Raw genomic sequence first — 26,754 nt, forward strand, 5'->3', positions numbered from 1 at the left:
GTTTTAGGATAATAGCTTTCACAAAGATTGAAGATTAATAGAAATGTTCCCAAATTTTAATTTCAGTGAAAAATTATCCTTTTGAAGACACCATCTTTTCAAGGTTGCCTATTTTGGGTTTTCCCTGGCTAGACATGTTCAATTTTTGTAAGGTTTTATTAAGATGGAAACAAGTATGGGAGAGGTTCTGAGGATTAGGTGCATCTTGCTTCTCTTGCTACCTATTAGAAGTATGGATTTCCTTTCAGCAGCGCCAAGAGCAGAATGGCAATAGATACTTCCCTCATGCATTTAGGAAGGAGGTTTCTTTACATCTTTTTACCAGATTCTCAAGTAGGAAGGGTCCTAACAAAGTAGGACCCCAATAACGTTTACAGCAGCTAAAAATAATTTAACCAACTTTATGAGTTTGAAAATTCGGTGTCAGAAGATTGAACAGAACCAGAACTCGATTCCACTATGTAAACCCGTTCCCTGATTTCTTGCCTTAGAAAAGGGTCTCATTTATACAAGGGGGTAGATATATGCAAGAAAAACCTAAAATTGTAAGCTGAAAAAAGTAGCAGTGTAATGTAAAAGAGGTCATTTATCTGCCCCATGCAGAGTATCTGGACTACATTTTCATCTATCTCAATGCAAATTACTTAAGGAGTAATTCCATCAGTATCTGGTGATTTATTTTAATCTCTCATAGACTATGTGGAGGTAGACTAGTGTCTACCTAGTATAACTGTTTTTATGAAGACTTACTTATGTACAGCTTCAAACTTGAAGCCAAACTTTGCTTCACTAAAAGCATTTTGCTAATATAATGGCATGTTAATTCTGTTCTAACAAAATTAGCAAGCTTGTCAGCTGGAACCAGTGTGAAAAAGCTCCTAGCTGAAACTAGGAGGCAAAAGGCTCTGTTTTTAAGTGTTGGTTTGCCAGCCCCCAAAGCTTCAGTTCCAATTGGGGCCCTGTGTTGTGGGCCAGGTGTAAGCATATGGAAGTGTGATACTACTTATTCTAACCCCATTTTCAAAGCAGGGAAACACAAAGTCTACCAGCTGTGTAGCTTTTTTATGACTTCCCTCTCTGAGTTCTTATATTTGGGGATCTGCTTCTTTTCTTCAGAATTTTTCCTCCAGTGTTGTGTTTTTACCTTGCTATTATTTTTTCCTTATATTTAAAAAAAACAACAATCCACAATAAAAACAAAATGGAAAAAGTAACTATCACTTTTTATCACAGTAGCATATTGGATACTTCCTGGCTCAGTGCAAATTACTCAGTTTTACTCCAAGATGCTACATGTATTCAGCATTGAGTGAGGTTTTTGTGGTGAGGGCTAAAAGAAAGAAAATCACTCATTTCTTTGAAGATGCTGTAAGCACAATGTGCTTTACTTAACGTAACACCTCACTTATTTATATATCTACTGTTCTGAGTGCTCTAAAAGTCATAAGCCAGTTCACTATCCTGAAATTTGCTTGTGGTGGGTAGTGTAGGTGTTCTGATTTTTGGGATCAGTTCAGGGATGGCTCCAGCCTCGGGGAGGGTGGGGCTGAGGTGGGCTAGACAGAAAATTGGAGGGCTGCGCAGACAAAGGCAAAACATGGACCGCAGCCAGGCCGGGGAGCATCGTGCCTCTGAGAGCTGAGTGGGGTGGGCTCAGCTGCGCAGCGTAGGTGGCAGCGGCCTGGGGGGAGGCCAGAGGCTTGGACAGGAGCAGCACTAGGAGGGGTGGCTTCAAAGGAGAGCTAAGGTGAATTTTTGGGAAGCTGTAGCTCTACCAAACTGCCACTAGCACCACCCCTGGATCAATTAAGCAACAAATTTCTGAGATACAAACTCTATAAAACATTTCACAAAATTGTGTTCTTTTAACTTTGGTTTTATACATACTTTGGATTTAAATTGGCACTGATTTTAGCCATTCAGGCTGATCTTGGTCATGCTGATCTCAGCCATTAAAGAATTATCGACTTACATTTGAGGCCAGGATGAAGAGAACAAGCCTGAGGGGATGTGGTTCAGTGAGACAGATGCTGCTTGGGATGGGAGGGAGCCTTGGGTTTTAGCTTGGGCCTCTGCCCCCGGTGGTGCAAAAACTTATTGCTGTCCATCCATTTTATCTGGTGAATATTAAATGCAGTGTGCAGAAGGGTAACTACAGGAAGAGAGAAGAATAGGGGCCCTTGGTGGGGAAAGGCAGAATCCAGGGTGGATTAGTTTTAAATCAAATCTATTGGAATCATTATTTAAATCACTGGTCAGGAAGCCTCAGTTTTAATCATTGTTTTCTACAAAAAGTGCATTCTTGTTTTATATAACCATAATACATATTATTCACAACTCAGAGAGAGATGTTGTTTTCACTTTTAGAAGGTAAACACTATCAGTTTTAAGGCAGTGATTTATTTTGATATTTTTTCAGATTACTTTTGCAGCTCCAGTAGAAGACTGAATTATGTCTTGGCTATTCATTTAGCAAAGCTAATTGAAGCAGATACTTTTGAAGTCATTGGGAGGTGAACTATCTCCAAAGGCACTAGATTAATGATGGATATTTGTGGGATATTTTTGCCACAGTATATTAGGAAGACAACAACACCCCTCACCAAAAATAACAGACCTTTAAATTGTTTTATTTAACTAAAACAACAAGCTTATGTAGTTTGGATCTTTTTCTTCAACAACAAACGTTCATTATTTTAACAGAACAAACGTATGTATTTTTGAATTCTTAACTATTTTAGTTATAAATGTGAAATGTGTTTTTAACAAAAATTTAAATAGCTTATTTCAGCCAGATCAACATGAGAAACTTAAAGTACTGGGTTATGCAGCAAACTCAGTCTTTACCTTCCTCTTCCTGTTTATTCGTAGACGGAAAAGAAAGGCAAGCTTTTCTGCTTTTTCAGTTCCCAAGCAATTTCTCAATTTAGAACAAATTAGTCCAAAGGAAGAAAATATTCTTGCTATACCCAAAGAAGAAGCTACTGCTGTTAAAAACTGGATTATTGTTTCAGTAGTCTCTGGTGGATCCAGGTGCTTAAGTGACTTCCAACTGGTGTGACTTTCTTTAAACTTGATCAGTAAACACATATTTACTGAATGGATTGTGTATTTCTCTTTTCAAGGTCTCACTCATCACTCAGTTCCTTCTAAATTTCAACAGCATCAGCAATAAAACAGTGATTTCCCTGCACTTCGTTGAAGGCTATGCAAATAGGCTTCAGGATAGTCAGCATATGTTCTACATTTCTCTTTAGCCCAATGTTGAGAACTTTGGCTATGACGGTTCCATCTATCTTGTCATGATTTTGTTCACAAATTGTCAGTCAGATTAGGCCAGTTCTCAATACATTTCATAGATTTCATAGACATTAGGGCTGGAAGGAACCTCGGGAGATCATCGAGTCCAGCCCCCTGCCCAAAAGGCAGGAAGTCAGCTGAGGTCATAGGATCCCAGCAAGATAAGCATCCAATTTACTCTTGAAGGTGTTCAATGTAGGTGCTTGAACCACCTCCACTGGCAGACTGTTCCAGACCTTGGGGGCTCGGACAGTAAAGAAATTCTTCCTCATGTCCAGCCTGAAACGGTCTTGCAGGAGTTTGTGACCGTTCGACCTCGTCATCCCTTGGGGCGCTCTGGTGAACAGACGTTCCCCCAGATCCTGGTGGTCACCCCTGATAAACTTATAGGTGGCCATCAGATCACCCCTGAGCCTACGCTTTTCCAGGCTAAAGAGTCCCATGTCTCTCAGCCTGTCATCGTAAGATCTGTTTTCCTGACCTCTGATCATGCGCGTGGCTCTCCTCTGGACTCTCTCAAGCTTCTCCACATCCTTTTTGAGTTGTGGAGCCCAAAACTGGACACAGTACTTCAGCTGCGGCTCACCAAGGCCGAGTACAAGGGGAGAATGACGTCCCGGGATTTGCTCGAGAAGCATCTATGGATGCAAGCCAGCATTTTGGTTGCTTTACTAGCCGCAGCATCGCATTGCAGGCTCATGTTCATCTTGTGGTCAATGATGACTCCCAAGTCTCTTTCTTCTGTAGTGCTATCCAACGTAGTAGCACTGCCGAGTCTATAAGGATGCTGCAGGTTTTTCCTCCCAAGGTGGAGAACCTTGCATTTTTCGGTGTTAAACTCCATCAGGTTCTCGTCCGCCCATTTGCTGAGCTTGTCCAGGTCAGCCTGGATCACCCGCCTATCTTCTGGCGTGGATGCTTTGCCCCAAAGTTTGGTGTCATCGGCGAACTTGGCCAGTCCACTCCTGACTCCAAATGTCCACATCATTAATGAAGATGTTGAACAGGATGGGTCCCAGGACAGAGCCTTGAGGGACCCCACTGGTCACAGGGCACCACGATGAGTGACTGCCATCAATTACAACCCTCTGGGTCCGACCACGGAGCCAGTTTCCCAGCCAGAGGATCGTGGTGGAGCCAAGGCCACAACTGGTCAGTTTGGCCAAGAGGTGATCATGGGATACCAGATCAAAGGCTTTTTTGAAGTCAAGATATATATCTCTCAGAACAGTCCACTACTGAGTTCTATTGCACATTAGTTTGGTTTCCTCCGCTTTCTTCAGAGCAGCTGCTGTAGAGTGGTTGTTACGGAAGTATTTTGCAATTTCAACATTAGCCTTTATATCTGGAGCACTGAAATCTTTGGCTAAGAGGTGTGTCAAATAAGTGTGGCAGCCATATGTTATTAGTTTGGAGCTTTCTTCACTTTCTTCTAGGTTTCGTCTCATCTTTAATACATTTGCAGCGTTGTCTGTGACAAAGCTACATACTAGACTTTTAAATTATTTTTCAGTTTACTGTAATTTTTACTGCTACTGGTAAGTATTCAGCTGCCTTTCATTTCCTGATGTATCAATTATTTCTGTAAGGTAGACAATCTCTTCTTCTGTTGTCACGCAAGCATGTATTACTGGATTATTGTGGACATTGCTCCACCTGTCAAAACTAAGGTTAACAATTTTCCCCTTAAAAAATCTGATTTAAATTTTAAAAAATCTTTTTTTTTTAATCTTTTTTTTTTTTTAAATAGTTGATTTTTATCCACCCTGGCAAAATCTGACCCACAGTCTGGATCTGTCCCACCAAGTGATTCTGTTCAGCCCATGGCTGCCTCTCTGAAAGCTGGCTCCTCTCCGCTCTCTTCCCTCCCTTGTGTAGTAGGCCCTGGCTATAGCAGCAGCTCTGGCTCCAGTGGCCAACCCCCTTCCCAGCAGGTGGTGCCGGGGACAAGAAGCTGGAAGCTCCTGGCCAGGCTTCTGCCCTCTGCTCATGCTGGGGATTCTCAGGCAGCAGGGGAGTGCAAGGGGAAGGAGAGCTGCGGGTGGGCCCGGCTGGGCTGGGTCTGGCTGGGAGGGGAAGGAAAGTCTGAATGAAGGCACAGTGCCTGCCCCCATCCCCCAAAGGTGCCAAAATGCCCCAGAGCGGTTCTAGAGGACAGCCCTGGAGGAGGAGGAAGGCTGAAGGAATTTCTCCAGGGTGGCATGTGGCAGCAACAAACGAGGCTCAGTAGGGATTGATAGCTTTCACATCACCTGGGCTTAGGGCAGTTTGGTCTTCCTCCCCAGGTTGCTGCTGCACAGAGATATGAGGTGCTGCTGCTCCCGGGGTGATTGTGGGGTGGCGAGGACTGTGGCTTGGGCACCCGAGTGTGGTGGTCTGCAGGCACAGGTTTCCAGGCCCCTTAGTTCCCCCTGGCTGGGAATGTAACTGCAGGGAGTATGTGAGGGAATGCACATGGAACAAAGACACACACGGCACAGGATAGATGCATACAGAACACAGGATGGACACAGAATAAAAAGAATGCACACAGGACACACAGGAAAAACATGGGGGACACAGGATGGACATGCAGAATAAACAGGACGGACACCGGGGACATGTGGGGTGGACACATAGGACAGATATACACAGGATGGGCGTACACACAGGATGGACACAGGGATACACAAGGATAGATGTATGCAGGATTCATGGATTTCCTATACATTAGGGCTGGAAGGAACCTTGTGAGAGCATCGGGCCCAGCCCCAGTGGATACACACACATACAAGAAAAGCATAGGACAGACGCAGGACGCACAGAATGACAGACGCATGCAGAATAAACAGGACAGACACACACAGGTTACACAGAATGGACACTCACGTCCAACCACCCACACACGCCATGCTGGCCATCTGTAAGTTCTGTAATTCATAACAGCTCACTGCTCTGGTTTTGGGGTTTTTTTTACATTTTATAGCTGATGAAGATTTTTAGTACACGATTTGTTTTTATCTGTAATTTGTTAAAATGATATCTTCTGAAAGATGTTGTGTGTGTGGCCCTCAACAGCTCACTAAAACTTGTTAGGTGCCCTCCAGCCCAAATAATTGCCCACCCCTGAGCTAGCCTGTTGCTTACTGGTTGGGGCACTTTGCCAGAAAGCAGGAGATACAGATTCATACCTCCCCTGTGTGAGGAGGACCTAGAACAGGGATGAGCAAAATATGGCCCATGGGCCAGTGGCCTATGGAGCCCCTAAAAAATTTAGAAAATTAATATTTAAAATGACAGGAACCAAGGGCAGTAGGACCCAGGGGAAGCCCAGTGGGCACCCACCCAGCCCCGCCTCCTCAGCTGGAAGCCCCAGGCGGGTCTTCTGGCCTGGGACCATGTGGCTGCACTGTACTGGAAACTCAAATAAGCGGGGGGAGGGGAAAGTCAGGGGAAGCAGGGAAGGAGGCCAGGGAAAACCGGCCTGGGGAAGAGCAGCCCCTTCCTCTCTCTGTGGCCGGTGCTCCCTGCTGCGTGTGCTCGCAGCCCATGTGGGGCTGTGCTGAACAGGCACAGGCAGCCCCACACGCACTGTGAGCAGCTGCAGTGCGGGGTGCCGGCCATGGGGCGGGCAAGGAGCCGCTTTTCCCTGCGCTCAGCACCAGCTTGTAAGCTGCCCCCTCAACCAGCCTGGGCCCCATGCTGGCTCTGGGCTTGCCCGTCGGGGCTGCACCGCAGCAGCTGCGGCCCCCCTGCTTGCCACACCGGGCAATGTTTGCTGCTGCTGCTGCCTGCCTGGAGCTCGTGCGCTGAGCAGCACAGAGGCGGTGATGGCAAACACTGCCGGGAGTGGTAAGCAGGGGGGCCGCAGCCCCGACAGGCGAACCCGGAGCCAGCATGGGGCCCAGGCTGGCAGTGGGGGTGGGTCACAAGCTGGTGCTGAGCGCAGGAAAAGCAGCCCTTTGCCTGACCTGTGAGTAGCTGCAGCAGGGAGTGCTGACCATGGGGCGGCGGAGGGGCTGCTATTCCCCCGACCTCAGCACCAGCTCGTTCCCTGCCAGGGAGCAGGGGGGCAGGGCTGCATGCTGCCCTCTGCTTGTACCATGGGGCTCCATAGGCCCCTGCCAATATGCACTCGGCTCTGGGCTCCACCAGTGCTGGCCCTGAGACGTTGGTCCCAAGATGGTGACTGGGGGCAGGGCTACCCATGCGGCCCATGACACTTTGCCAAAACTGGGTAAAAGGCCCTCCGCCCAAAATAATTGCCTGCCCCTGACCTAGAGCCTGTCTCACCTGGGCTAGTGCCTTAACCACTAAGCTGTTGGCTAAACCGTGTGAGGGCCCTTCTACTTTGGGAAATACTCATGAGACCTGGATTTTTGTCTAAAGTTTTGGACTCACCCAGCTTCATGCACATGTCTGGGTCATCCTGTTTTGCTGTGGAGGTGCCTCGTACAGCTGCGTTCTGACTAATCATTGTCAGTGCATAGGTGTGTGCTTGTGTATATAGAGTTGAATAGAAAGCTGTGTGCAGCAACAAAATCTGTAAGTACATGGTCCTGTTTGAAGCCACAGACTCTTTCTATCTGGTGCTATTTGTACTGGGCAGTGGGAGGTAGGGGAAATAGCTAGCATTTGCTTTCCATGTCTTAGAGCAGGAGTGCTCAACCTTTGGCTTGTAGGTCGTATGTGGCCCGCAGATCCATCAGATCTGGCTTGCCGGTATCCCCATGGATCGAATAATTTGACAGTTGAGAAGTGGTGGCCATTAATATGCCACATTTCCACCCCCTGCCAAATTACCAAAACCCCAAGCCCCACATGGTCAGTTGGGCCGAGCTAGGCTTAGATCCATTCTCCCATGGTGCCCTCTGTCCCTGCTCCCTGGCAATGCTTCCTCTCCACCCCACCCCACCCCCGGGCTAGGCCTCATCTTCTTTCTTTTCCATGGGTTAGGTCAAGCTTCTTTTTCCTGGGGGGCTGCATTGGGGCTGGCCTGCCCCCCTTCATGTGGCCAGATGGTGCTTACTGTGCCTGCCTGGGTACTGGTTTTGACCAGGTCTGCAGAGGGACCGGCCACTGGCAATCCAGCCTGCCAGGCAAAATGTTAGAGCACCACTGTCTTAGGGTGATGGTTGGAGGGTAGATACCTCTCATACAGGGGGGAGTGTAACATCAATGAACTCCAGCCCCTTTGGATAACTGGGAACCCTATATGTGTGAGTTGTAATACAGAAGTCCCTGACCCTGGCACTGGGGGTTTGTCTCTGTGCTTCCTGTATATGCCATACACTGACGGAGTAAGGGAAATGAGCTGCCCATGTCTTATGTCAGTACCAAACCTCAGCTTCCTTATTTTCACTTCAGGTTCACCCTTTCCCTTGGTGGTGCTGGTTCTAGAGGGAAATGGAAGTCAAAGAAATGCAGAAGCGAGGAAGAAAGGAGGTAGAGCTATGCAATGGAGATTGGGTTTGATTAGTAGCACAGCATGCAGTACTGAGATCATAGCTGGGAGCATTACTAAGCATGCAGTGCCGAGACCGGAATGAAAAGCTGAGAACTGGCACGATCAAAGTGTGGCACAAGCCTGAAATACATAATGCAGAATGTCTGATGAAACTAACAGAGCAGCTTATGTCCCTCAGATCTGTTGTGTTAACTTATATTTTTCTTGATGGGGTGTACTGTTTCTCAATTAAATATTTTCAGCTGATGAGTGGATACTTGGCACTGTAACCTGTGATGCAAGCTGTGTTCAGCCCGTGGCGATGGATCCTCTGGCTTGTGGGGCTTCTCATGCACTGGTTGACCCAACTCCACCAGCTGGATTTGTCCTGTAGGGCATGTCAGTGCAGCTGCCAGAGCTGCTGCCTCAATGCTCTGGAACCCAAGGATTAATGATGCCATGGCTTGTCCCACCTCACCCTCCACCTCCTTACTTGCTGCTTGATTCAGAGTTTTTAGACTAAGATTGGCAGCAGAAGAAGTGGGGACCATGGCAACCAGATTAACCTTCTGGATCTGGAGTAGCATTGATATAGTGCCCCTAGCAGCTTTAGGGATTAATAATACCCCCACGGTTTGTGGGTCATCCAGCCTGGAGGGGCTAATGAATATGACACCCATTCTGTAGATAAATGTTAAGAGCCTGTTTCTCTTTCACTAACCCCAGACTTGAGGTATAGATTTTTTATTCTATCCCACTCCTCTGAGTTTTTCACGGCATGGAGCAGGCAGGAAGTAGAAGAGCAGGGTTATGTGTGGATACATTTGCAGGGGTGGATTAACGAATGTAATGAACTGCAGGAACTCAGTTGACAGTTAATTTAGCATACCACAGATATTAGAAGAAAGGCTCCTAACTAAAGCATCTCAGTCTAGGTTTTTTTTTGCAGTTTTGATACAGTTTTTTGTTTGTCATTCTTTCTTTAATTGGTGATGCTGATAAATGATGAATTGTTCAGATTTTAGCAGATTTTAGGTAATAATGTAGACCTTTAGCCTTGTATTCCTTCATAGGAAATCATAATTTTCTTTGGTGTGATTCTATATTTGAGTTTTGTTTAACAATTAAGTTTTAAAAACACAAACTTGAAATGGGTTTAATAACTAAGTGTAGATATGTGTTAATTGCAACATATCAAATAGCAAAGGGGGAAAAAACACTCTGCAATAAAGTCTGGACAATAATTAAGTGTTGTTCATGATGATTTGTATTTGTGATCAATGTTAGTAGATAAGTGCCTTTATGCAGAGAGGTTCTTGCAAAGGTGCATCAAGAAATTGCTCGTTTGTGTTAATTTTTCGTTTTTTAAGTGCTTTATCAAAATCATTTAGTAAATGCAGAATATGTATAATGTGCCTGAGCACTTCCTGCAACAAGACTTCCAGCCAGATTCTAATATAGTATGCTTTTTAATGTATAACATGTGTGATCAGTTTTATGGGTGAGCTTTTCAGTATTATTGAATCATTTTGAAACCTAAGACCCACTGAAAACTTATGGGACTTGAGCTCTTAGATGACTTGGATACAGTTTTAAAATTGAGCCCGATAGCCCTTAACTCTTATGGTTTTGGATCATTGATTTAGTATATTTCTATGATAAATAGCTTTTATTTTTATTTGTACAGCAATGAACATGTTTTTGTAGCTATTTAAAAATGAATTTTCAGGTTAAGTGTTTTGAAGAACAGTGTGAATATTTATGAATCTCACTGTGATTAAGTGGTCTTTTTTATAAAAATTGGCAGCTTGCCTTTAGTAGGCATGGCAATATTAAGTGTTCTATAACTTTATTTTTTCTATGCTGTTCAACCTACCAGGACAGCCAACTTAGTTTAGCACTGGAAAGAATCCCTGGAGTAGGAGGAATCTTGTGTATGATTCTGACTTCACTGAAGAATAGCAGAGAGTAGTTGTACAGACTGCACCAGCATGCAACCTTAACAGCCTCTGTGAACTTTGCTACATGAGGTAGTTTGGTAGAGGGAAACTGGAGGATCAGGATAGCAGTGCTAAAAGAGTCCTATTACTTCTGAGCAGCATGGCGTTCAGGGAACGTCCGTCTGCTGCAAGATGGCTACAAATTCTGCTCTTTCCTGCAGAACAGAAAGCACTAGTTTTGTTGCCAGAAGACCTGATGCTCCTATGGAAGAAGGGTCAAGATTTACTGTTTTACAAGGAAAATAAAAATAAATTCTTCCTGAATTTGATTCCTAATGCACTGAGGATAATTAATGACTCTTTTTATGATTAAACACTGAGGTAATGGTACAAATATGCTACAACTTTCAAAAGCAAACTTCCAAGAGATGCTTCATAATTTTTTGCAGACCACCTGACTTTCACTGCTGCAGCCCAGTAGTACAGAGTAACCTGAGCATGGAAGTAAATGGGGCTGACTGAACTAGCAAATGTATTGAGTTTTCAGTAGTGCACAGTTCTGTGCAGAAGTTTCAGTTCTGATGCACAGCAGAAATTCTTCCTGCAATATTCCACAGTGCTCTTTTCTTAGCATAAGCTAATCTCCACAGAAAGTAATCTTACATTTTGACTAAAGCCTTTGGGTTGTTTGGTCTAAATTTGTAAGTGTAGTCTTCCTTGTAAGGATTGAAAATTTGCGCTGGTCCAAGGTGCAGTGTTTGCAATACTATATTCTGGGGGGAAAATTGCAATATTAAATGCTGGCATGGTTTAGTTCAGTGGGAGCCAACCTTCTGGCAGATGTGCTGCAAATTAGTTCCAGGCTGTCCCTGAGTGCTATTCTGATCCTCTTCCCCTGCCCAATCTGCTGCTCTGCTTTCTGATTCCTGCCTTATCTGCCACTGCCTGTCCCCTCCCCACGTGGCGGCTGCTGCTGCTGCATACTACGTACAGAGCCTGCCTGTGCTGGCAAGTTGGCTAGTCCTGGTTTAGTTTGTTACGTGTTTTTAAAATCTGACATCTTCCAAACTGAAAATCCCTAAGATAAAGATGGGGACTCCACGGAATCAACATTTTAACATAAGAATGTGCATCAGACTCTCCAGATTTATTGAAAAGCAAAATGAAACTGTCTTCTGTACTGTGCATTTAATATGGAAAACGTAAAAAGTGTTAAATTTAGCATTATTCCACTTGAATCAGCAGAAAAATTATGACTGAGCGGTATGGTGTATCTCATTTATCCCACTGGATTTGTTGATTCTGAAACCCAAAGATGCGTTCTTCATTTTCCAGCTATCTCTTCTAAAATTCATAGCAGTGAAATAATATTACTAGTAATCTGTTTATTTTACACGAAAATACTAAAGTGCCTAGGAATTTTAATATCTAAGTAATAAAGGGTCTTCAGATACCAGTAACTGGAAAAGGCTAACTCTGCCCCTGTGGCAGTAGGGGGAGAGTTAGGGTAGCTGGGCTATTTGTCATTTATGTCTAGTATCATCCAGTTACCTCACTTAACAAATATGAAATATGAAGACTCTGAGCATGGTGGGGATGAGGAGAACATGCAGGCAATTCTGGCTGCCTTTGTGTAATGGCTGCCACCAGCTGATGCTAGCAGTGACATCCACTGGGGACAGTCTCTGCTGCTGTTGTCTCCAGCTTATGCCCATGTGGCAGCCCCCTATTGGTCCCTGGATGAAGTGTGTGCCTTTGAAGCGACTTTATAGTGCCATAACCAGGGGGCTGGAATATTTCTATTCTATGCTTTTGTAGCATGATATGTTTCTAGCGCTACAAAGTGCTGAGGCACTTTTTGTGGTGTTACAGATGAACATCTTTCCACAGTCTTAGTCCACTTGGTGCTTTGGTAAATGTCACCCAAAGCCGTTTTTAATGTTTGTAAATTCTCAGTTACAGAAAAGCTTTTTTGGTGCAGAATCAAGATGCATCTCGCATCCTTCTGAAACACTGAGTTCAGCAAAACTCATATTCCTGGAAAATGGGAAAAGAGTTAAGGAATGCACCCATGCAACTTTATTTCTAGATGCTACTGCCAAGGAAAAGGAATCAATCTGTAAGCACTTCAGTTGCATTCACAGCATTATGCTTAGAGGTATTGCATGGTAGAGAGATTATCGCCTACTGTGATGTAGCTGGCCTGAACTGCCTTATGCCCTCATGTATTTGCCTCTCCCTTATCCACATGGGCGTACAGTAATAGGAAAGAAGTGTATAAGTATCTTGAGATCTAGTATGCTTCTTTTCAGCACTTCATTTCATAAGTTTTGTTTAATGGAGTACAGTGGTCTTTTTACCATGAAACTTGTCAGCTGGTAGGTGGAAGGATGTGTAGTTGAAATTTATGATGTAACAAAGTAAGTGAAAGTATAGTATTAGGCGATTTCATGTGTTTTAGAGGGAAGGGGTTGCAAAATGTAGCTGAGATGTCCTTCAGTAGGCTAAGTGTTGGACTGTAGGGTGGATGTAGATTGTTCCTTTTCATTACAGTCCAGAGATAGTGTATGCAGGTATATTGCTGTAAGAATACAGTTAAGGTTGCATGTTGTATACCTTTCCTCTTACACTTCTGAAAATCAGTAACTGAGTTTTTTTGTTGAACTAATTGTTCAGAAAGGGCACATGAGACCATTGTCAATCTTAAACGTTCATTAGGTTTTTGTCTTTGGGATTTGTAGTTTACAAAGAAATGCTATTTGCAGATGTTAGGAGCTCGTACTAGCGTTGCTAGGTAGGGATTAAGGAAATGCTTGATTTCTGTATGCTTGTGTCCCCTCCTCCTGTGCTCTTCGTTATTGTGAGAGATTATGGTTATGCTTTGAATGGTCTGAAAAGATGGTTGTTGCCAGGGGTAGTGGGCAATTGGATGTTCTGTGTTCCGAAATCTTGACTTTTATTATAGGCTTACCCCAAGTAAGTACATGATAGAAGACTGGTATGTCTTTCCTATCATCCTCTGCAAGATTGCACTGCCACCATTTCATCCTCCCCTCCCACTCCTGTTAAGCCAGAAGTGTCAAACATATGCCCCACAGTCTGGATGCAACCTGCAGAGGTGGGTCAGATAGCCTATTGTCTTCTCCTGGGGCTGGAATGGAGATATCTGGGTAGGAATTTACTGCTTACGGGGGCTTGTCTTCCCTAATCACTCTCACACTGCTGTGTAGGGAGGTGTTGCCAAATTTATCATTCTGCTTTGTCAATCTGGATCAATCTGTAAGTACTTCAGTGAGTACATTGGGAGGGTGAGTGGCACCAGGAATTGGTGGCACTTAGAGACAGGGGTGAGTGTTGGCAGCTGCAACAGGAGCTGCACTGACACCTTGCTCTGCAGCAGTGAGAGGCAGATAGGGGCTGCAAATCTATGTTGACTCCCTGGCTGTTGCCTGACTGTTACCTCCCCCTGCAGCATGAGAGTTTCAGCAATGTGATGTTCTCAACTGAATTAAACACCCAATGGAGCATGGTAAAGCAGTAGTTCTGAAAGATGTTCTATTTAGCTCTGTGGTTGTTCTTTCTTTCATACAAAGAACTTGTGATTATGTATAAAATATATTCATTTTCATCTCCTTGCCTGTGTCTCAAGACAATGTGCATGTTATGTATACTTGCAACATGACTGTTCATAGCTCCTTTCACAGAGGGGGAAATATCCCCATCCCAATTCTGACTGCAACACAGAGCAAGGAAAGGGACTTTGGAAAAAATCTATAGGAACAGGGATCTTGAGTTAGTGGCTTATAGGTGAGGAAACAGGGAGAAGGGGTAGACAGAGGTTACCCAGGTCTTATACGATGCCATCAGAAAAGTTCAAGACACTCGTGGAAGGGTTTGGACATTACCCACATTGCCATTCACAGGAGAGAAGAATGAGATCTGATGGTCTTCTCCATTCACTTTATCATCCAAACACCTCTCCGTCATTTAAAATCCATCCCGCCGCCATCTCAGCCCTTCCCACAGGCAATCTCAAGTGTAATTTATTTATCTTTTGCAAATACATGAGCGCCTGCCGTACTCAGATTACTGTTTTCCCAAAATAAGTCCCCTCCCTCCCCGCCAGAAGATTGCGGCAGATTGCTTTCCTTTTCTCCAGATACCTGCCAAGAGAGATTCAAACTGACATTGGCAGGTTGTACATGGGCTTAGTAGCTGTTGCATGTCTATTTGAACTCTGCTGGGGGGAGGGGAAAGTAACAGATTAAAAAGACATTGTCTGCCCTGTCAGTAGCCTGGCACCTCTAGAGTTTAACTGTTGTGAATACAATTTCTTCAGTTTCGCTCCTCCAAAAGGATGGCATATACCATATACTTGATGGGAGAAATGTTGAACAACTGAGCACAAATATGATTTGCTCTCCTAGTCCTCTCTGCCTCATGGCCCATTGGTGTTCAGCCAGATTTAGGGCACTCCAACTAAGAATATGGATTTTCGAACACGTGGATATAAATTATGAATTTAACAAAAGAAATGCTGTCAGGAAACTAGTAACTCGCTTCTAAAGTATAGCTGCTTCTAATCAGTCCTTCAGATTTGTTCTTGAATTGTAATTACATAAACCATTGGATAGCTCTGCTTTTCATACTTTTTTTCAAACTTGTAGAAACTAACTGGTTTAAAATTTTGTGTTTGTAGCTGGTGTGTGTTGGAAAAATAAGGAAGTATAATAAGTACTTTTTTAGAACCATGCATCTGAATCCATGTGTTTACTTCATAATTGTATCTTAGAACAACTTCTCAAGGTTAAATTATTGTGCAACTTAATAGTGGTATTTGTTGTCCCAGTTAGCTAAAGAGGAGCAATTTATTGTTCTTTGAGTGCTGTGGAAAATGACCGAGGGAAAGAAGAATGGTAACAAGAGAGATGAAAGCGAGTAGAGGATAGAGAGTGAGAAACCCTGATATTAATGTTCAGCTAATCCATCTTTACATAAAATTTATGATAATTATGTTAGAAAGGAGCAGAGCTGCAGTTATCTTCAGTCTGTTTATTATTTTATCTTCAGTCTGTTTAGTATTAACTTCCAGTTAAGTGCCAAATATATTTGCTACCAAAATGGATATTGACACTCATTTAAAATCTCACTATTATGAGTGAATTCCAATGCCTGTACACCCACATATGTACAGATGAGAGGAAATAAAACAGTACTACACAACTGTAAAGCTTTCAAAATCTGAAAGATTATTGGCAGTAAAAAACACAGTGAGTTGAAAGACTTATCTTCTGTTCTTCCATCTGTTGCGTTTGGAAAACATTGTATAAAACGAAGGTGTATGACCAACTATGAGTGTTTGTTTGCAAAGACAGAACTCTAAACTAGTTTTCAAAGACACTGAAAAAGTCCTGTCATCCCCCTCATCCCATCTTTTCTCAACATAGAACACAAATCAGTTCACCCAAGGCAGCCAAAAGCTGAGCACTGGTCATAGTTACCAATATTGAATTGAAACATGATGACAAGCTGCACAGTCAATGTTTCAAATAAAAATAAATTAAAATGTAAGTAAAATAAATATAGCTATAAAGAACTTTAGAATATAGGAACTCTCAACACTTAGGATTGTCCTTCGGGGGACTGCTGCTATTCAAAGATGTAGATTAATTTCATAAGTTTTTTTAGTCTTGTATATCGTAGCATATACATCTACTTGGATGTTAAAATCAGAAAGATGCTTTGCGTTTTTACTTTTTGTTTTTGAAGTTTAAAGTCCCAAAAAGATAGTACCAAATTAACCTTACTTGCATATTCTCTGGGCCACAGGAATCCTGGGTGTTTCCTAACAGTAAGCAGGAACAAAAAAAGGCTTTGGCCATCCCACGGAGAAATAATCATAAGTTTTGTTTAACTTATGTTTCACTTCTGTCTTTCAGTTATTTCCAGCAGCTGCGCCTGATGTGGATATACTAATGTTCCAAACTATTCCCACCATCAGGCTGCTATACTTTTCTTAGGATTTTTGTCTTGCAAATTAGACACATTTGTTTTTATAATAAGTTGAAAACGTATCCTATTTCATTTAAGCTTTCTCCTTTATTTACCTCTGTTCATATAAATTTTGCTATTTACTGAGAAATACTTCAGGCTTTCACAGGAGCGGTAGATAAAGTATTTAAGATCACCTCTTATTTGGCTTAATTTTTCTCTGATTGTTAAAGGCCCAAATTAAAATCTTGTTTACTGGAAAAAAACAAATAAAAAAACAATTGGGTCAGATTTAGATCTCATACTGGTTTCAGTTGGAAGCAATTTCACTACAGTGTACAAAACAAACACATTTGCAAAAATTCACTTTTAACAGTAGTAACTGAGTCCATGGTCGGGACTTCAGCCAACACTGCTGGGTTGTCAGGAGTGTGAAGAGGTGTGATTTGTGATAGATATACTTGCATCTGAAGAAGACTAGTGTAGCTATAGCAGATATTTGGGAGTGTTTCTGCAAATGCTCCCTGTACTCTCTACTCCATAAATTTTACCAGTTCCCCAGATGAGGTATTTAATGCCAGTGATATGATTCTTGAATTGTGGAGACCCAAGGCATTGAGAGAGTTCAAGAAAAAGTCTAAGCTTTGATATTTTGGGTGCAAACCTTGAGCTTGATTAATGGAAAGATTCTGGAATCAATGACTTCTCCTTCTACTTTCACGAGAGAGGTGAAGATACCTTATGCTTCTAAAGAGCTTTGAACACTTCTGTGGTGATAAAACTAGATGCAATGATTGGGTGTTCACTGCCAGAAAAATTCAGATTTATTAAGGGCATTCCTAAGGGCAAGGATCCAAAGAAATTATGAATGTCTAATTGAATGTGAGGCATTTCTTCAGCTTCAGATAGGCATTGCTTACAAAATACAATCACTTTGTATAGGAAAGGGAGTCATTCCCTTTACAAGATCCAGTCTTAGGAAAGAAATGAAGGTGATCAAAAGTCAAGTGGTCTTGAGAACATTGTTATCACCAGCCAGGGTTACTACTGATAGGGAGGGTTGATGGTGTTTATGACAGTTGGCTCCAGGCCTATTGCACAAAGTACAGGGCACAACAGGAGACCTGCCCTTCAAGGAAACAGAGCTCTTCAATGTCCTGTCAGACTAAGTGTTTCACTTTTTCAAAAGGTTATGCTATAGTCTCTGTGAATTTTCCTGCTAGCCTGTGAAGTCCTACAAGTATAATTTTCGAGAGGCAGAGGACACCATCTTGTTCCAGCAACCAATATCCAAATTATGAGCAGAAAAACATCATGGTGTACTATCTGTTGTCTTCCTTTTGAATCAACCTGGCACTCTGAGACAGCAGCTTTGATGGAAGAGTTGAGTCACTAGAGCTAATCTGAAGTATTCCTCCTTGTTCAGTAAATGCCTTGGTTGGGTGCCAAACGTAGACAGCTATCCATCACAGCAGATGGATGGGTATTAAACATTGCCCATGCTCCCTACACAACAGCATTCCCTACCTTATACCATTTTCTTCAGGAGCTACTCTCAAAGAAGGTTCTTGCCATCAGAACTAGCTTTGTTGTTTTCTCTAGAAGCCATAAAAAGCCATTGTGGAAGTACATGAGAGGAGATTACTACTCCTAACAGTGTAGAAACTTACACAGAAGAAGACTAAACAAGTACATATGCAACCTCAACTTCAGAGTGGTAACAGTTGTGTTCAGTTCATCTGTTGAGGCTCAGTGCTAGTTTGAAACTCAAGCCATTCACTCCATAGAAAGAATTTAACATTATAGCAGGCCCCCAACCACGTACAGTACTTAAATAATGCCTTACAAACTCTCTACATCTGAGTGTTCATAAAATGATCATAGTGGTGCATCTCAGAAGTAAGGGCTTTGACATCTATCGTTATTTGGAGTATTAGCTGGTCAAGGGCAGATCCCAGCAGGAGATAAAATGTGTATGGAAAAATTCTCAGCTTTAGCAGAGTCCAAGACTTCATGCCAAAGATGCTCTCTTATTTATTGGACTGAAAGTAGGTCATCCTTTTGTTTGGTGCCCCCTTGTGGCATTCTCAGCCTGCCACCCATATGTTAGGTTCCAATTTAGCAATCCTGAAACTTCTTAAAGGGCTGTATACACACTAGTCTGTACTTCTGCCTGGACTTCTGCATAGGCTTTGCAGTGCTCAGGATGACTCTTTCTCTGAATGTGCCTTGCACTACCTTACTCTGAAGACTGACTGCCTAGTGACTATCCTAGTGCTCTTTTGGCAGATTCCCTGTGCTACATTCCACAGTGACAGGTTAACAAAGGGTGCAGTCAAGCCTCTGACAGGCATAAGTATTCAAGAAAATTGAATTATGTACAATTTAGTCCAGTAATAATACTTTATAGATATCCACTTATCTTACCTTTTTCAAAGCCAGGAAGATAGCTATTCTTGCCTTGAAATATATATCGAATTTATGCCTGACTTGCTGGCAAACTCTGAGTTTTAACTTGATTTAGCAGCATTTAATTCAGTGAGCACAGAAGTCATTAATAAGCAAAAGACGAACTCTGACAGGTTCCTGGAATTTTTACTCTTCAGGAAACTTCAAATCCATGAATAGGTACTATTTAAGTATCTATGCTTTTTCCCAGCCTTTCTAATAACATGAAGAGCTGTTTTAGTGTTTTGCTGCTTTAGTCAAAATGTGTACACCCATCTTAAAATGGGTGAGAGGTAAGCTAATACAAATTGAAGTGTTTATTACACTTAGCACAGTTGAACTGTATGATGAAAGTAACAGGTCTTTGCTCACATAATTGCTGCCTGGTTGCAAAAGTGGGCAGAACTGAGATATATATTTAGATTAAAAAGAGTTAACTACATCATAGCTGAAATTTCTGATGGAACAAGGTTGACAGGTTGTTTTAAAAAACAATTGAAAACAGAAAGGGAAAGTTAACTGGGGAGGTGAGCCAATCACAAAGAAGGAAGGTACGAAGTCAGAAAAGATATGCTTTAGGTAAATGAAGGGTAGAGCCAGGAAAGTGAAGCTTGACTAAAACAAAGAGTGGCTGTAAGATGAGATGAGAGTAGAGAAAGAGTAGAGTGTAAATGAAATACAGTGGAAGTGATTTGCAATGTAAATAAAAAGGAGTTAACATTTAACAAATGTGTGGTTTTAAAGCTATAGTCCCTGGGCCAGATCCATCCTGCAGGTCTTCTGAAGGACCTGAGAATTCAGGATTGGGGATGGGGGCCCATCATCAAATTCTGGGGGTGCATTTTGGTGGCAGGAGGCTGAGCAATGGCTTTGTTAGTCCCTGTGACTCCCAGAGCCACCATCATAGCTCAGGTACCCACAGCAGCTTATGCTGCTGCCACTTGCTCCCCCTCCAAAGGTGTGTCTGTATCTGGCCTGTGAGGAGCCCCATGGTATAGACCCAGCTGGGGGGCGAGGAGGGGGCTGGGCAAGTCTGACAACCCCTGCTTTAGTGTTTATAAATTTCATAGATTTCATAGACATTAGGACTGGAAGGGACCTCACAAAATCATTGGGTCCAGCCCCCTGCCCAAAGGGCAGGAAGTCAGCTGGGGTCAGATGACCCCAACAAGATAATCATCCAAATGCTTCTTGAATGTGTCCAGAGTAGGTTGCTTGCACCACTTCTGGGAGGAATCTATTCCAGACTCTGGAGACTTGGATGATAAAGAAGTTTTTTTTATGTCCAGTCTAAAATGGTCTTCCAGCAGTTTGTGACCATTTGACCTTGCCTTCCCTCAGGGTGCCCTCTTGAACAGATCCTGATGCACACCCTTTATATACTTATAGGCTGCCACCACATCCCCCCTCAGCCTATGCTTTTCCAGGCTTGAAGAATCCCATGCCTATCAGCCTTTATATATCTCTCATTGAATGGAATGCCCTGCTTCTATAAAAGGTTATTAATATATACTCAAGAGACCTGAGGTACAGGGCCTTGCCTCCTTGTGCAGAGGAAGACAAAAAACTACACAGTTTGTACCAATCTGACTATATGCAGTTGATCTGACTCAGAGCAGAGGGGCAGTGCTGTCTAGCCAAGAACTTCAAGCTTTAAGAGCATTGGCACACCCCAGTCAAAATGTCCAGCCTTGGCTGCAGCCAACACTCGTAATGCCTCTGAGGAAGGCTTAAAAACATCCTGACACGTGTAGCAGAAAGGGGAGACGGGGCAACCAGTAAAGTCCATGCATGGGAAATACCCATAGTAGAACATAGGCATAGGTGCACCTAGATCATCCCTGACCAGTGGCTGTCCAACCTCTTGAACACCTCCAGTGGTGGAGAGTCCACAACTTCTCTAGGCAGTGTATTCCATTGTGTCACTGTTCTGTCATCTGCTATGCATGGTTTATTCCTCATTCTAGTTAAAACATTGCTTCACAGATAAGAGGTTGAGTTTTTTATTTAATGTTCACATGTTTTTCCCTGAGCTGAACCACTTCTTCTAAATCAGGGATGTCAAACTCATCAGGCCCCTCATGCCCAATGGGTGGAGCAAGGGCAGTCTGCGGACCTGATTGGCTCAGTATATCAGATTGGATGTGGAGTATGCTGGCCCATCCCACGTGCCATGTGCTGGACCCACCTCTGTGTGCCATGTGCACCAGCTCTGGCCCCCATAAGCCACATGCGACATGAGGGTCTTGTCTTAGACTCATGGGCAGCACCATGGACTGGATGATAGGGCTCAGTGGGCTGGATTTGACTGTAGGCCATATCCATTTTAAAGTCCAGTATTTTTAAAGGCCTGGTGTTAAAAGCTCAGCTTACCAGCCTGCCTTGAAAAGTTTCTTGTTGTTCTGGCCCAAGGTATGGAGATAGTTTCAGAGTTCTAGTCAAGATGATTGTGTGCCAGGATCTAGGAAAAATGCTTTTATGGATCCAGCAATTATACTTATGACTATATTGTATTTTTTAAAAGCCCCACTATCTCTTCAGTAAGGGAATCCTACAGTAAAGTGGCAACTTCGCCATATTACCAGGGAGAAGTATAAGAGTATCTCGTGTAAGTGATACTTTGCCAGAACTTAACCCTGTTTGCTAAAAGCCTGCCCAATAAGGTCTTGTCATGTTTTCAGAAGATTCCAGGCTTGGACTCTGACAGTCCTCAAAAAGGAAAGAGTTCCAAAGCTGAGAAGCAGCTACCAAGAATATCTTCCCACATATTTTCAACAAATGAACTTGGCATGCAGATCAACCTTGCAGGAGGTTACTCTCAGCTGAACTTAGGGTTCCAGATATCTGCATGGTTTTGTCCTGGGGACCCAGATACACGTTAAATAAGAGGGGTGACAGGATAGAACCCTGAGTGATCCCACGGGATAGTTCCTTTGCCCATTGCTACCTTCTGCAACTTCCCTGCTAGGAAGGAGTGGAATCAGTTAAGAGCATTCCTACAAATACCCATGAAATCGTGTAAACCTGTTATCAACACTTCATGGTCAACAATATCAAAGGTCTCTGAAAAATCTAATAGGAACAATAGGGTACAGTTTCGCCTTTTGATCTTTACATGAAGATCATTTACCAAGGCTAGAAGTGCAGTCTATTCTACATCTAGGTTGAAAGCCTGACTGAAAGGGTCAAGGAATGTGAAAGTGTCCATATGTGCCTGGAGCTGTCATGTGACCACTCATTCAATGATGTTCCCCCAAAAGGGAGGTTGGAAATGGGGTGGTAGCTGGCTGGGGAGTCGGTGTGAAGAGAGATTTTTTTTGAGTAGGGAATGAATAATTGCAGACTTAAGAATTTCTGGCATCCTGCCCTCCCAAAGACAGGCCCCTACAGCAGTGGCACCATCCTTTACAAGCCACGATGGCTACAAGTGCACTTCACAAACTGGATGCCTGTATTCCACCAAGCACTTTGTCTGCACTGGTGCAATGAATTAATGCAATTGAAACTGATGCTTGTAAACAGGGTAAGACTGAGCTTCGCCAACTCTGAACTCAGACTCTTCTGCTAAATGGGTTGTCTCCAGGCTATATGGAACACAAGAAATTTGGTCTGAAAAGTTGGTAGGAAACTCACCAGATTGGATTGTAGATAGACTCAGTTTCCAGGCAGGCACATGCCAGATTAGCAGGCTATTCATCACCTGGAAAGGTATGAAACGGATACAAAATTATTACCAATAAGCAATTAGAGTGGAAAGGGGAGCTGGCTTAATTTAAGCCTGGAAATCCTCTCCTTTTTTTGAAAGTGTAGAATTTAGAGGAGGAGGTCATTAGAGGGAAAATAGTTTCATAACAATGTGTCCTTTGTATATTGATATAGAAAGATGCTGTTTATCTTACGTTTTACACATTTTTTCTTTTACTTCAGTTTTTACCAGATTCGTGCATCTATGAAAATTCCTCCAAGAATTCCACACAAATTAGAAGCTAGCTTGTTGCGTGCTACCGGTAAGTACAGGAACTTTTCCAGTGATAAGGTTTAATCTGGTCCTGTTTATTAAGACGATAACCTGCCAGAATGGTTAGGTGCAGAATTTGACTTGCTGTACATTAACAGTGCTTCACATTCTCCTTTTCCTAAATTTAAAAGAAAAAAAAATCCAAGAATAAAATTGGTTTTGGGTGAGCTGCAAAATACCTTGGTTATACATGGAGCTTGTTTATCTTTAACAGTTATTCACAAAAAAAGGACTGTAGAATTCCCTTGCTGCTGCTAAAGTATGCTCCCCCATCCCTGCCAGCCACTAACTGAACAGGGCTGTACTTTTTTCCTCTTCCCTCAACTATGTAGAGAGTAGTTAGTCATATTAGTCTGAAGTTAGGCAGGGTTTGGTGACCTCTTTGAAGCTAACTTGAATATCTGATACCTTATCAGCACTGATTAGGTCCCAGCAGCCCATTAACACTTTTCTAACTTTGTGGTGTTTGCACATCCTAGAACACTGGTAGTGGGGGGGAGACATTCAAGAAGCAAATTAACCATTTTGATTGCTGCTATCAGAGTTTTCAGAGTTGCTAAATGAAAAAAAAATTCTGCTTGTAAACTAAGCATATTTAAAGTAGAGTCACTGAGAGACTTATTTACCGTAACTGCCTTAAAAGTAATAGTGAGTAGAACCATGATTTAAAAAGCATATTTTATGACACATGATTTGCAGTCCATTTGTTTGAAGAATAGTCATCTATTTTTATAGTGCCGTCTATTAAAATGTTTTGGTGAAAGGAAATGCATCAACTTAGGGGTAAATCTTGAAAATCAAGAATCTAACAGTACAGTAGTGGGACACAGGAACCAACTTGCCCGTACTCATAACTCTTTTAATGTCTTCATATAGATAAATATTTCTTTTTAATTCATGATATGATTTGGAGCAGACTTCAGTTACTTTTCATAAAGTAACAGTGGTATTTTTATACTTCAATGCATGTATCCCCGCTCTTATGCTACACAGGCAGTCCTCGGACTTAGGACACAATAGGTTCCTGAAAAACGCATCTTAAGTTGAAACATTGCAACTGGGAACCAATTTTCTCATAAGAAACAATGTTATAAATGGGGATTGGTTCTTGAACCAAGACCCGCTACCCTATTTTCACCAGAAATACCCCAGAATTTTGTACTCGGTCAATTACAGATGAATAATATAGCTACATTAATATATTAATATTGTAAACAGCAGTTGTATTGATTTGGAAGAACTTCTTTGAGGTGACTTCGCTGGACTTTTTGAAAGGCTCTTGGTTAGACTTTTTGAGGGGTTCTTGGCTGGAGTCTTCTCAGGAGTCTTGGTCTCAGGTTTTTCTGGAGTCTTGTCTGCTTTCTTAAAGAAAGTGTTCAAGGAAGTTTGGACAGATGTTCTCCAGGGAGATGAGCGACACAGCAAACTTGTTAGCTGGCATGGCATTGCATCGGATCAAGCGTTGTAAGTCGAAACTGGTGTTGTAAAGTTGAAACACATTAATCTATAAACGTTGTAAGTGCGAAACATTGTAACTCGAAACGTTGTAAGTCAAGGACTGCCTCTACATCTTTTAGTATGCACTTAGTTAACATTATGTTTGCGAAGTAAAACACTTACATTAGGAAATGCAGTATTAAAAATGCCGAAGTGGTGTTAAATAAATTCCCTTCCACATATGCATTGTGTTGTAACCTTCAATTACTTGGCCATATACTGTTTTTACACAGGATTCCTTTCTTTCATCCTCTGTCAGTCATCTGCATAGTTCATCATCAGAGCTCAAAGCTTTATATCTAGGGACCTACCAAAATTGTGATTTTTTTTTTGCATTTTTTGCAGAAAATTTGAAATCAGGTGTTTTCTGCGAAAAATGGCGGGCTCTGCAATTTTGGTGGGTTCACTGCAGGGGAAAAAAATTACTAGCAAGCAGAGAAAGGTTGGGAAGGCCTGCAGCCTTTAACCATGAGGGGAAGGGGGAGAGAGGGAGCAGATGAGAGGCTGAGCCTGTGACATAGACTCAGTACAGGAGCCAGTCCAGGGCAGTCAAGGAAGCAAGAGGGTTTTGGTGCCATCTCTTAAGCAGCCAGAGGCATGCTGCAGCCTGAGGAGGATTGAGCAGGGATGAACACTGAGAAGAAATCTTACAAGAGAGCCAGATATGTTTCAACTCTGGACTGTGTATGGCAGTATCCTGCTGGGACCTTGCATGCAGCTGGAGGCAGACTGTTCTGTACCACCTGCAATGTGAGTCTGGCAGTGTTGAGGAAAACCAGTGTAGATCAGCATGTAGGCAGTGTCCAGATGTGCATGCATGTGCAGCTTCTTGTGCCACAGACCTCTTTGCGGTGCTACAAACTGCATGTCTGTAATGTTAAAACATGCCTTGTACTGCAGGTTTGCAGTGTGGGGACAAAATTTGCTACCAAGATTTCGCTGTAGCAAAAAAACATTGCTGAGAAATAGTGGCATGGTGCTCACTACAGTAGCATACATCGGAACAAATGGAAGTTTGGTCTTCCAGAGTGATGCTTTGGCTGCTGGAGAGATGCTTTAGCTGCTGGCCAGACCATCTCTACTGTTTCATTTGTGCCCCAGCTGCTCCAGCATGCCAGGAACCAGGAGGAATGCAGAAAGGGCAGTTTGCCCGAAGTGGGACAGTCCGTCTCTCGCCAAAGTGCATGTGCAGGGGGGTGCACTGTGGCATAAAGTAACAGCACAGATTTGTGCTTTTGCAAACTCATGACCCTGCACATGTAGATGTGGCCTTAGAGTCATAGGTGCATATGAAGCAAAAGCCTGCTGCAGAGGCTGAACATCAAAGCAAGAAACAAGCGACCATGTCATCGCTCTTTAAAAGGACCACAGAAAACAGCTTGGCATTGCGAGAGGTGGCATTTTCCCTCACAGAGGCTTTTGCGGGTTGTAAACATCTCACTGGAAAACTTGATCACCCAAGGTGAAGGGTCTACCTGAACCAAAATGTTCCAAATGCTGGCAGTTTTCTTGTGTGCGAGCAAGCTTTACCAAGACTATCTCCCTGCAGTGATTGCCTTGCAAATATAGTCTGCATTGGCAGAATATGAATCCTCCTCCATTGTGGCTGATGAAGCCACTGACCCTCAAGATAATTATGTGCTGCACATTTTATTTGTACCTGGGAGCTGAACAGACCTGGACCAGCGTGTTTTTCAAACAGAGCTGGTCTACCTCATGTCTGTCAATTTTTCTGCTGTATCTCAGACCATAGTGAAGGTAAATGTCAACTACAGCTTGTCAACTAAGGTCTGGTATGAGAAGTCCCTCACCACTCAAAGTGAAGATTTGCCTGCAACTGTGTTGTTGCTGTCGCTAGAGCCTGTGCTGACAAGATGAAGTCATGGTTCAGTGCTGTCCGTACCATGCTGAGCATATGCTGTACTACCAGCAGTTTGCGAGCAAGAAGCTAGAAATCATACCTGGCACACAGTGCACGCTTAAGCTTTGTGATCTCCTGGAACAGGGAGACATTCAAGATCAAGTGAAGTTTGCCAGAAAATGCCTCCCGGTTCATGGAATTTCAGATGAGGTTTGAAGGCCAGCAGGCTGTGATCTATTATGCACACCACAAGCTGACGCATTTGATAAGTTGT

At 43.0% G+C, this 26,754-nt stretch overlaps 1 protein-coding gene across 4 annotated transcripts in view; it reads left to right on the forward strand.

Moving 5' to 3' along the window:
• The window catches only part of FAM135A (family with sequence similarity 135 member A), a 141,715-nt gene that overhangs the window by 38,209 nt on the left and 76,752 nt on the right, over positions 1-26,754 (forward strand). For all 4 annotated transcript variants that reach the window (XR_016440409.1, XM_090034664.1, XM_090034657.1 and 1 more), the window contains exon 4: positions 23,032-23,111. Coding sequence is in view for 3 of the 4 variants with exons in the window: in XM_090034664.1 (XP_089890790.1) it covers positions 23,032-23,111 (80 nt within the window). In the remaining variant the exon portion in view is untranslated. The remainder of the gene's footprint in view (positions 1-23,031; positions 23,112-26,754) is intronic.

The sequence above is a fragment of the Crocodylus siamensis genome, chromosome 1 (genome assembly GCF_052110815.1).
Source record: "Crocodylus siamensis isolate JL-2025a chromosome 1, ASM5211081v1, whole genome shotgun sequence".
Lineage (NCBI taxonomy): Eukaryota > Metazoa > Chordata > Crocodylia > Crocodylidae > Crocodylus > Crocodylus siamensis.